Here is a 12,378-nt window from a genome sequence, read left to right as displayed (position 1 = left end):
TTCGGCAAATTGGACTGGTCTAGGATAAATTGTCCTTGGCCGGTCTAGACAAGCGATTTCATAAGAGACAGGCTTCTACATGTTCAAAACTAAAGATTTGGTTTCCAACGGTGACATGGATGAATTGACCCATTTATCCATTCGATTAACACGGCATGTCACATGTGTCGCTACCATATTTAAATTGCAACTCAATTATTTAAAAGCTTAAACTATTTATCGCCCAAAGAATAATTTAGTTCAAATACTTTTAAAACTCCTTGCGAGTAGGCTGGACTTTGCTCTAAGTCTAAAATATGAGTATATAACGTAGGAAGTCTAAAAGTGTTTGAATTGAGAATCTCCAATTTTGATATCATGTCAATGTTATGGAACTACGTCCAACTATTCTAATAATATGAGCTATTAAAGGAAGAGATGGTTAAACTTAATACTTTCAACAGTCATCATTAATGTATGCAATAGGAAAGCAACTACAGGACGAGCCAAATCCACGAAGGCAAATATATATAACACATATTTGTTTCTGCAAATCAATCTTCACCGCCACCGTCCAGAGCCCGACTAGCAGAGGTCTCGCTCGCCGTTTTGTCCACTTCCGAGTCATCCGAAATGCTCGTCTCACCTCCAAGAAAAAAAATGGAAGCGAGAAAAAACCAGGATAGCAGAGGACGAATAGGGGGAAGGCGTCTCCAAAAGAAGGGAAAGCACTGTATAAATGGAGCAAAAAACTGTGATAATGAACCACCTGTGATAATGAGGAGGAAAACGTATCCCAGAATTAATATCGTGGTAGCAAGCCAAGGGAGCTTGTCAACGGTCAAAATGACACCAGTTAAGAAAGCAGCAGACATTGCCGGGAGTGCAATTGACAGCGACACTGTTGCACGCCAGCATGCAGCATTTGCTAAGTGGGCGTCGCTCCGGTGTGCCAGCATGAGGTTGACGACCGAGGTCATTGAGCAAAACATCGCGATGGTGTTGCAAATAGCGAAGCTCTGGAACATTCTCTTGTCCAGCATTGTAGCCATGCCCCGGTAATCTTTGGAGGCCGTGTCTGAGCTGTTAAAACCTCCAGGAACTGCGAAACCAGCTGCGAAAGTCACAGTGGTGACAAGTGTTGCCACCACCAGGCGGGTATTGACATCATCCCTCAGTTGGTTCAGGTCTGACAACTTTTCGTTAAGGCCAATAAAAAAAAACACTGGAAACGCTTCATGTCGAGCTTCCCGCTTAAGTATGATTTGATCTGCTGAGCTTTTAGGTGACACGCTTCGCAACAGCGTGAATGCCAGTAGCTGAGATCGGAAACATATGAAAAGGAAAGAACGACCAAATTGTTAGTGAATCGATAACGCGAACGAACTCTGGAGTCCTCATGTAAAGGGAAACTTTTGCTTCTAAAGATGCAGTGTCTGCTCAGTTTGAAGAATTAACACCAGAGTAACAAGTTCATTGCAAAGGAGAAAAGAGGCACGAATGAAGTGTATACGGTTCAGCTTTATCATAGGTTGACTTACTGACAGTGTAATGAGACTATGCCATGATGTTTAGAGTGGTCAAATTTGCCACATTGAAACCTGGCTTTTTAAGAAAAAAAAAAAAGATTGCAACATTAACAACCCCTGACCTTATTTATAGGCTCCATTAATCGAGACGTATAACAATTTATCTCAGCGGCTGTCAGAGATATTCACTTGTTTCTAACCGCGGACATATTCATGGGCAAATTTGAGTAGCTCCTATTGAGTCTAAATTAGAGACCATTACAATATCAATCCCAGAGTAGTCTTGGCTATTCTAGAAAATTGATTGATAATTTAACAATCCTGTTGACTACAAGACATAACGATTTGAATACAAGATCTACGCTCAACTAATGTACTAGCTCATGAAATTTCCAGTAAGCTGATAAATAAAATAGTGATTGTTCATGGTACCTACCTTTTGAAACGTATACTCCTTTCTGATGCGATCTAGGGCGATGTCAAAAGCAGTGAAGTCTCTGTGGTTCAGAAGACGGGGGTCAATTCTTGTATCCAGCACGAGAGGAATTAAAGCGGCAAGTTGTGAATGCATCACGGCTAAGTGCAAAGCTGTATTTCCATCATAATCTCTTTCATTTATTAACTTCCCCAGTTCTGAATCTCTGAGTATATATCTCACTACTGAAGCTCTCCCATACTTTGCTGCCAAATGAAGAACGGTCTGTCCTCGCTTGTTTACCGATTGTGATTCCCGATATAGCTTCTTGATTAGTAAAACATGACCCATCTTGCTCGCGATATGAATGGGAAGATCCCCATCTCGTCCCCTTCTTGGAACAAATATGAATTTCTTGATGGTAAGAGCTTGAATACTCGAGGCTCATTCAGGAAAGCTGCTAAATGGAATACATTGCCACCTCTATCGTCCTTCATTTCAAATAGCTTTTGGTTTTTATTGTATATATATCGTAGTAAATCTGTGATCAGGAGCTCCAAATTAGGGACCACATTCGCATAAGTAAAATATATGACCAGAATCTCTTTCTAAGATCGAAAAAGGTGCAGCTTATAAATTACAAATTACAGATAGAAAAAAGCTCAACCAAAGAAGTTTTGGCCCCAAATGTAAAAAATTTACAGGTGCTCATAAAGAAGATTAAATAATATGCGGAAAGCCTCAGGGATTTTGCTACTCAACAAAGGAAAAATAATAGAACAGGAAAGCTTTGATCTTGCTCAATTCATGGCTTTTCCTCCGTTCTAATTTTCATTGCATCATTCTGACTTAATCCTCACATAATGAATGACATGACATATGCCATATCATTTAGTAAGATTTTTTGAATGAAACTTTAATACATGTAGCACATTATACATAACCTGTGAGACTATTTTGTATCCTGGGAAAGTGGCATTTCTCTCGCTTTTGTATTTCGCAATTTATCCTTACATGACACCCATAACGACCCACTTACCTCTATCTTTTCCCATAGCCATGTAACTACACGCATGGGCGTGTGCCAATTACATAATTTGTTCTATCTTGTACGTGTGTTGCGTGTAATCATATAAATCCAAAGTTCTAACAACCACAGCGTTGATCTGTGATGACATAAAAACAGTGACGGACAACAAAACAAGTCTCCTTCGACTGCCAGAAAATTAATTAGGAGTGCCGAAACACCTATGCTAATATATAATAAGAAGTCCTTCCTAACGGATTCGCCTCTACAGTGACATGTAAACCTCTACTTTGTAAGAAATTGGTTAATTTGCTTGCAAAGAGTGCTTTCTTGCACTCTACACTTATCTTGCTTCAAAATGGTATTTATGTTTGACTCACTCAATATTATGACGGTTGTTCAACAAAAGAAAGACATTAATCTTAATGAAATTAGTTCTAATGAGTTGCAATATAGCAAACGAGCAATAATTGAAAATTCTAACAAATGAGCAATGAAAATTCTAACATCTTCTTTAATATTTCCTATAAAGTATAATAATATCCGTTGAGTACATATTAATTTTCCCTATGTCATATCACAACGATAATTGAGAATTTTCTAATTGTTACCTAGTCCCTTATATTTTCCATCAATATATAACATGAATTAAGAATTTCACATTTGTCCTATTCAAAAGAGGAAGATTGATATGAAATAGAATAGAATTCAATGAATTATTTATGATAGAAAACATATTTCAATTTTACACAAATAAAAATCATGCCCATGTAGCATATGAGTATGCTACTAGTTTAAAGGTCAAGCCCCAAACTTTCATTTTTTCATTTTGGTTCACGACTCTCATTTGCTTCAAACATGGTATGTTTCTTGCTCTTTGCCAACTTAGTCCCGAAATAATTTGTGAGGCCATATAAAAAAAATTTCCTTTAGTATACGAACCATATTCTTGAAAGAAAAAAAATATTTGGGTGATAGTTTTTAATTTACCATTAGAGTAACAGTCTCGTCGAATTACAAAAGATCAATTCTCATGGGATACACTCTTTCAAAAAAAAAAAAAAAAAAAATGACTCACAACAAGTTATTATTCTTACAGTAGCCTAAAGATTGTTATATTAACAAGGTCCATCCTTGAAATTAGGACATGTGCAAAGACTTTATTCAAATTACTCACAAATTAGTGTTAGGAAACTATAGTAACACCAATATTTAGGTCACAAATCTTGCATGTAATTCCGTATCTTAATGCAATTATATAGTCAACATAATTAATCTAAAGTTACTAAAATATATCTCAAATTGTTATGATACACAAGAACATTGATGTTGACAAACGTGTAGATCGATGAATTTTTCAAGGAATCTCTTCCTTCTTTCTTCCAAAAATGAAATAAAAAACTTATCCTTATTGTACATTGATATTGATAAACACGTAGATCGATGAATTTTTCTTAAACAAGAACAATTTTATGTTAACGTCTATTAATTATCAAATGCCATACCTTGCTATTCCCTTTGCACTTTCTCACTCTTGATCTTTTAAGTTTAGTTTGATATGTGACACTCATTCTCAAAAATCAAATATGCTTTTTGTGTCCTCATTTGCATACGGATACGTGCAAATACGCACAAATTCTGTAGAAATAACCTACACCTAACGATTCACTGTTAACATTTAGGATTTATTTACTTTGAAGTAATGAGATTTTGTGGCGATTTAATCAGTAAGTATGCATATTCTAACTCTATAAGGATTTAAGATGATTTTGAAATTAACTTGACGGGTAAATCCAAAACCAGAATACAATAAATCATTTATCAAACTATATTTGCTTTGTTACAAAACTATTTATTTTAGTGAACCTTTAAAAAAGATGAATTGTAATCTAATCATCAACAATCATCATTGCAAGTGTATCTTTCTCCTTCCGTCGTTGTTACGTTCTAGATTTTCATGATTGTCGATCTTATATTTGTACTTTGTACTTTTTTTAATATAAGATCAACAATAAATAAGTTTTAGCAAGTTGGTTTGTTTGTCAATTTAAGCTGATCTTTCGTGTTCTAATGTGAAATAATTTTTTTATTAAGAGAATCATATGGCTGGTTGGGTATCCAACTAAGCGGGGTTTGAAATTTCATGTAAAAACCCATAATGGTTCAGGTATTATTAGAAAGCTGTTGCACAGATTTGGGATGAGATCAGTTTACGCATACATAGATATTTCCCACATATAGATTTAGGTTCTTACCATAGTCAGGACGCACAAGGGCACCATGAACGGGCGGCAAGCCTTTTATCTTTGATGGTTCGGGCGAGTATGAAAGTAAAATCTCAAGTATCTCGGAGTTGCCTGTGTCAAGGGCCAGGTACAGGGGAGATTTCTTTGCCTCGTTCTCCAAGTACACGGGCTCCAAATCTTCTTTCAACAAAAGGCTCACCACGTTAACGTGACGATTGAGCACAGCCTCGTGCAAAGCAGTGTTTCCATGTTTGTTCTTCATCGTCAGAATCTGATTCTCGCGCTTGTCGTTGAGGGGTTTCCTCGCCCGGCGAATCAACATCTCGACCGCTTTTGAGTTCCCGGTCTTAGCTGCGGTGTGGAAGGGGGTATCTCCCCAATCATTTTGGGTGGCCATGAGTTGGTCATCGGCATCAAAAAGCAGAAGCTGTAGGATGTCGTCCTTGCTGCTGGCTACTGCAACGTGGAGCAGTGAGCAACCCGATTGGCCACGGAAATTTAAAATGCTAGATCGATCAATTCGTTCGACAAGCCATTTCAGCCATTCGATTGCTGAAATAAATTCTTCGACTTTGGCGCCTTTGATGACCTCAACAAGTGTTTGAGCAGCTTTCTTTATTTCTGCTGAATCTGGTCCCTCTGCGGTTCGCCCAAACTCGAATGCATGAGTCATTCTCTGACGCCGACAAATCCAGATATTTTCTTCTTTAGAAGAATCCTTTTGATCCCCCAAAAATTCCATGGAAGCTCCTTTATCGTTCTTGTACTCCATCGAGTTGTTCATGCCAACGTCCTCCCCTCCTATAGATAGCTTTACCTCAGCCATCAAAACTAAACCATTCAAGTGATGTGGTTATTACAAGGGAACAAGGGTTGTGTAAGAAGACAAGGTTATCTGTCTTCCGGTTCACTCCCCAAAAGTAATTGGCGTATATATGGTCAACAAAAGTAAGGGCGTGCATAATAAAATTTCTATTTCTTTATTTCTCTGTTTCTCTGTTCCCAAAAACAGATTTGGAACAAAAATCCGTTTGGTAACGCAATTTGATTTTTCTATTTTTGGAACGGATTTTTATTCCATAAATAGATTTGAAGAAAAAATCAAAACCTAATTTTTAACTTCTCAATTTTTGAAATAGAAATTGAGTCATGCGCACCCTAAGAGGCCTACACCAATCACACCCAAAATCCTCAGGAAATGAATCAAAGAGTAGAACTAGAGTCTCTTGAAAAAGTCTTTTTTAGGGTGCGTTTGGTAACCATTTTGTTTTCAAAAACAATTTATAATAAAAATTATTCTTTTTTATTCTATTCCCGAGGACAAATTCTAAGCATTTTAAAGCGTTTGGTAACTCCGTCCAAAATTTCTACTCCCGTGGATAGAATTGCGTTTGGTATCATTCTTAAAATTTCTAATCCAAATCATTTTCTTTTAATTTTTTAATGATTTTATTACTTTTTCTTTTTTCTTCTTTTATTCTTTTTTTTTTTCCTTTGTCTTCAAGCTTTGGTAGATCGTCGCCCGTGGAATGACCAAAGTGACCCGCCATACAAGGGCCAATGACCTCACCGCTGCGTCGCTGACCTCGGGAGGCCGTGCTTCATCAATTGACTCGCCAACTGGCAAGGCTTGGCCCAGCAGCTAAGGCTCAGCCGAGCCTCACCCAACCTTGGCTTGGTTGAGCGTTGCCAGGCCACCAGCGAGCTTGCCAAACCTCACCCCACCAGTCGTCGGCGGCCGGCGGCAATGGACGCAGTGGCAGAAACGGCTGATGGTGGCGGCGGTGGAAGAAGGAGAGGAAAGAAGAACAAGAAGAGAAAAGAGAAAAAAAAATGGGTTGGTTTGATCCGGAACTGCTCCCAAGAACAAATAATTAACTTTTTTTTACTTCTTGACTTTATTTCAAATCTATTCCCGATGACAAAAATTTTACCAAACAAATTTCTGTTCCAAATCTACTTCCAGGAACAAAAGAATATAAATTTTCACTATTTGGCCGATTGTCAAACGCGCCCTTAATGGCTCTCTAATCCTCCAACGTGAGTTGGGCTTAATCAAAATACTAATTCAGGTTTTTAAACCCTGGTGCAAACAGATTCGCGTATAAATACTGTGCGCCTGCTTATTTACCCAGAATAGCAAAATTTAGTGAACAGTGGTCGGGTTTCCGGGCACCCGACTGATGCACCATAGCCACCTGCATCTCATGAACGATTGGATAGGGGTGGTTCTGGAAAGATAAATAACAAGAATCTTTCCAAATCCCTTATTTGCCTTTTAATTAGATTTCACGTCTAAATTTTAAGTCAAATATTGATTTAAGTGTGAAGATGAACACAATTGGAGCATTATACAATCAAACATTCTAAATTTTTTAAACAATAAGACAGTGACCCTACAAGATTTGACAGGTTGATTGAAGTTAAATCCTGGAAATCACTATATATATGTTTACGACTATTATTATGTTATATATACTTCTACAAAAAGTCCAACTAACTATTTGCTTTTACGTTAAGCTATCCATTTTTGTCATTCCCTGTTAATTTTCAACATTTTTTTCTTTTCCTTGAAAACTTAAGCGATTATACAATCCAACTTATTAAATAAGAGTTTCATTTATTTCTTTTAGCACAGATTTGTGCTTTGACAAAGTCAACTTCAAGATCAACATACTGAAAGCATATATAATGCATGAATTTATAACTTCCTCATATTGCATCTGCATGCGCACAACCTAATCTTCATGTTGTTCTTATTAGTATTATCAACAGCCAACTATCTTTTACATTTTGACTTAATTGTGGTCACGGTTTATGTAATTCAAACTCCAATCAGTCAAAGTTGCCGGCCGGCCAGCCACTGGAAAAGTAAAAGAAGGTGGCCAAAAAGAAAAGAAAGAAAAGAAATGAAAAAGAAAAGAAAAGAAAAAATATTGAAAATTAATAGAAAAATAAAATATTATTAAAAATTATCTATGTCAGCGCCGATAGTCTACACCGGTGTCCACGTCAGCATTTTCATGCCTAAATTGACCGGATGGATTCAATTAGCAAAAAATTAAAAAGTTTAAGACTGAATCAGCAAAGTTAAAAGATTTAGAACTTAATTGGTAAAAATGCAGTAAGTTTAAGATTTTTTGGATAATTTTCTTGAAATTAATAAGACGCCATAGATTTGCATGGTGGTTCGGCCCAAGGTATCTACTCTTCAAAAGAGACAAGCAAAAGACTACGAGTGCTCAAACAAAAATCCTCAAAAAAGAAAAAAAGAATCATAGAGTAAATTAGAGGTTCGCCCTCAAAAGTGCAATGGATATATGCCGCTCACGGGCGATGTCGTGCAAAGTGCAAATTAAAAGAAAGGGCACTTTGGGCTGCCTAGAGAAAGAGCGGTAGTCCTAATGCAGTAGGAAACAAAACCTATTATATTGATATGCTAGTAACATCATCGAGTAAGAGTGAACCAATTAAGAAAGAAAATAATAAAAAGCGTGTGATCCAGCATCAAGATTGAAGACGATTGACATTAACAAAGGAAATATTAGCCAATAGCAAATGAAAGAGGAAAGAAAATATCAATCATTAAATAAATAAATAAAATACATTACCTTTCATTACGAAAACTTGCTTCTTCAACGATCCAAAGGCAATGTCGACAGCGGTCGAGCGTTCGTTAATCGCAACTCCCTACCCAACTTGTTTATACAACGAAAGATGAACCGAAGCCGCGAGTTGGGCGTCCCTCGCGGTTGCCATTTTATAACACGTTAAAGGGCTCAACTTCGTGGTGAATAAATTCTCGCACACGGCTCCTTTTAGAGTTGAGTCGTTTCAACTGATCCTATTCTTTGCGTAGCTTTAATGCAAATAAGCAAAATGGAATCACGTTCCAGATATCTATATAGGCCTTATGCAGCAAGCTTTGGTAATTACGTAAAGTATCATCCTTCATTTCTAGTACTATCACATACTAAAGTTTAGTAGCTATGGACGAATTATTGCGTAGTTCAGTTTAGGAAACTGACACTTCTAGTTCCCATATTTTGGCCCTATGTTCAATGTCATTATTGAAAATTTAATTCATTTAATGTGATACTTGAACTATTTCTAAATATCTAATGTAGTTCCTAAACTTTGAATTTGTTTACTATAACTCCTCAATTTTTCATAGCAAAATCAAATCAATCTTTGTTATAATAATTCTATTTATGTGTAAATTAGCTCATAATTTTTGTAATAGTAAAAGTAGTTATCTCATCTACAGTTGTATCGGGTTGATATTCCTACTATTTTGAATATAAGTGTTTTCATAAGGACAACTAGAAAGATAAAAATTTATTTATAGAAATATGCACTTATAATCTAAATCTCATTCCTGTTTAGATAGATAAACCTTTCAAGCTGTTGTGTTTCTTACTTTGTTAATTAAATTTGTAAATTAGGAAAAAAAACACGAAAATCAACTCAATACAACTCTAAATAAGTTTTAATTTTTAATGAAAATGTCATTAGAAGTATCATAACTTTTGTATAACACTCACTTTGTGCTAAAAATTTTCGAGCGATCACTTGAGTGCCGCATCGATAGAGCAAAATAATCATTTGCCTCCGGCGATAAATTCCGGCAATTCATCCCAAGTGACTTTTTTAATAAAAATTTTATTCTCGCGTAGCTTTTTTTATGATATGAAAAAAAAAAGGCAGCTCAACGTGGCAATGGTTTGGCTCTTCTTGACAAAACAACGCCACTTATAAATAAAGATCTCTCTCTCTCTTCCTTTTTTTTCACACTGCAGGCATAATGTAGGTGTAGGAAAAGGCGAGAGTTTAGAGGGAAAAAAATTTATGGTTCGGTGCAAGAGGGACTATCGTGGCTAAAAGCATAAAATGGTTCGCATTAGCTCCACACGAACGGGTCTAATCCTGGAAACTAATACGCAGAAACTTATGTATTGCTATTTGCAGGTTTTATTGTCATGAAAACCCTAGTTCTCTTCTTCCCGCATAAAAGAATCAATTGCAACACAATCTGACGATTGAGCATCACGGACAAAGAAGATGCCCAAAAATTTGAAAAAAAGAATATGACTTTTCACAGTGAAAGGTTAAAGCTTTGGGTATCCACAGTTGAAGTGTTCTCTATGCTTTCACTTTTATGCCCACAATTGCAACAATATTCACCTTCATCATCAATTGATTGACATGATCTTGACTCATTTTTCCTACTCTTGTTTTCCATTGCAAGTTTCATATGGTAATTTTGCTCCTAATTCCTTGGATACGAGTTTAGGGTAAGAAGAAGAGACTCGGTGCGTTCCCAATTTGTCAATTTGAGGTAAACATGAGTTAGATGACGTCATTTAGGTCAAATAATATTGAGTTCACTTTACTAGTGAACCACGTCAAATTATTTATATTTAAAAATTACCTAATCTGAATTTTCAACAATTCAAATCAGCAATGGTATTGAAGTAATTTTTTTCACATATAAGTGATTGCTCGAAAACTTTGACATTAAAGAATGTGTTGTGTGAAAATTATGGTATTTCTCTTGTCCTTTTACACTAATTATTCTACTATAGAGATATAAGCTAAAAACACAGGTAAATGAATATTTATATAGACCAAAATTTAAAAAAAAAAAAATCCATACTAAGTAAATCTGTATGCTTCTGTCAGTTCGTAGGTAACTTAGAAATCGGGTTGGAATAGGCTAATTCGATTCCCAATTCTAAAATTTTGGATTCGAGAATTAAAGGGTCGGGCCCGATTCTAAATCGAATCGGCCCACTTGGGAACCTGATTCTAAAAATTATGGTTCAGTGCTAGAGGGACTATCGTGGCTAAAAGCATAAAAATGGTTCGCATTAGCTCCACATGAATGGGTCTAATCCTGGAAACTAATACGCAAAAACTTATGTATTGCTATTTGCAGGTTTTATTGTCATGAAAACCCTAGTTCTCTTCTTCCCGCATAAAATAATCAATTGCAACACAATCTGAGATTGAGCATCACAAACAAAGAAGATGCCCAAAAATTTGAAAAAAAGAATATGACTTTTCACAGTGAAAGGTTAAAGCTTTGGGTATCCACAGTTGAAGTATTCTCTATGCTTTCACTTTTATAACCACAATTGCAATAATGTTCACCTTCATCATCAACTGATTGACATGATCTTGAGTCATTTTTCCTACTCTTGTTCTCCATTGCAAGTTTCATATGGTAATTTTGCTCCTAATTCCTTGGATACGAGTTTAGGGTAAGAAGAAGAAACTCAATGCGTTCCCAATTTGTCAATTTGAGGTAAACATGAGTTAGACGATGTCATTTAGGTCAAATATTGAGTTCACTTTACAAATGAACCATGTCTTTAAAAAAAAAAAAATTACCTCATCTGAATTTTCAACAATTCAAATTAGCAATGGTATTGAAGTAATTTTTTTCACATATAAGTGATTGCTCAAAAACTTTTGATATTAAAGAACGTGTTTTATGAAAATTATGGTACTTCTCTTGTCCTTTTTACACTAATTATTCTACTATAGAGATATAAGCTAAAAACACAGGTAAATGAATATTTATATAGACCAAAATAAATAAAAAATCAATACTGAGTAGATAAGTATGCTTCTATCGATTCATAGGTAACTCAGAAATCGAGTTGGAATAGGCTAATTCGATTCCCAATTCTTAAATTTTGGATCCGAGAATTAAAGGGTCAATTCCCAATTCTAAATCAGAACCGGTCCAATTGGGAACTGATCACCCTTACCCCTTACCCTCCCCCCCCACTTTCATCCTTATTTCACATTGCATAAATAGTGAAGGGGGCAACAAGGCGAGAGCTTAAAGGGATAAAATTATGGCTCGGTGCTAGAGGAACTATCACAACTAAAAGCACAAAATGGGTAGCATTAGCTCCACACGAATTACTCTAATCCTGAAAACTAATACACAGAAATTTATGAATTGCTATTTGCGGGTTTTGTTGTCATGAAAACCTCATTTCTCTTCTTCCCACATAAAAGAGTCAATTGCAACACAATCTGACAATTAAGCATCACCAACTAAGAAGATACCCACAAAATTGAAGAGAACATAACTTTTCAAAAGAATTCACCAACTAGTAAGGCGAAAATCGAATGGCGTGAGGAAAAAGCGGAAAAATCTGAAAGTCG

At 36.0% G+C, this 12,378-nt stretch overlaps 2 protein-coding genes across 4 annotated transcripts; both read right to left on the bottom strand.

The window, feature by feature from the left end:
• Positions 1-443: 443 nt before the first annotated feature.
• Positions 444-8,924, bottom strand: LOC120289501 (protein ACCELERATED CELL DEATH 6-like). 3 transcript variants are annotated; one of them, XM_039304480.1, is made up of 3 exons: positions 8,808-8,924; positions 1,945-6,027; positions 444-1,298 (listed from the first exon to the last, which is right to left on the bottom strand). In XM_039304480.1, the coding sequence occupies exons 2-3, from the start codon at positions 2,272-2,274 to the stop codon at positions 534-536; spliced, it is 1,095 nt and encodes a 364-aa protein (XP_039160414.1). In that variant the 5' UTR covers positions 2,275-6,027; positions 8,808-8,924; the 3' UTR covers positions 444-533. The 3 variants fall into 3 exon arrangements, with proteins under 3 accessions (XP_039160414.1, XP_039160415.1, XP_039160416.1); XM_039304481.1 differs by having other exon boundaries at positions 1,945-6,007; positions 8,808-8,919; XM_039304482.1 differs by having other exon boundaries at positions 1,945-5,997; positions 8,808-8,919.
• Positions 5,156-6,022, bottom strand: LOC120289704 (E3 ubiquitin-protein ligase MIB2-like). Its single transcript, XM_039305026.1, has one exon. It carries the CDS (start codon positions 6,020-6,022, stop codon positions 5,156-5,158), a length of 867 nt encoding a protein of 288 aa, XP_039160960.1.
• Positions 8,925-12,378: the final 3,454 nt, after the last annotated feature.

The sequence above is a fragment of the Eucalyptus grandis genome, chromosome 11, assembly GCF_016545825.1.
Source record: "Eucalyptus grandis isolate ANBG69807.140 chromosome 11, ASM1654582v1, whole genome shotgun sequence".
NCBI classification, from domain to species: Eukaryota; Viridiplantae; Streptophyta; class Magnoliopsida; order Myrtales; family Myrtaceae; genus Eucalyptus; species Eucalyptus grandis.
Note: the sequence above shows the minus strand (reverse complement) of the source record. Positions and strands in the feature narration are given on the sequence as shown.

What these genes read in the sequence shown, in the direction of transcription:
- LOC120289704 (XM_039305026.1), bottom strand. Translation starts at nt 6,022, where the DNA reads ATGGCTGAGGTAAAGCTATCTATAGGAGGGGAGGACGTTGGCATGAAC.
- LOC120289501 (XM_039304480.1), bottom strand. Translation starts at nt 2,274, where the DNA reads ATGGGTCATGTTTTACTAATCAAGAAGCTATATCGGGAATCACAATCG. An exon ending in AGGAGTATACGTTTCAAAAG is followed by an intron (nt 1,299 to 1,944) that starts GTAGGTACCATG and finishes TTCCGATCTCAG; the next exon opens with CTACTGGCATTCACGCTGTT.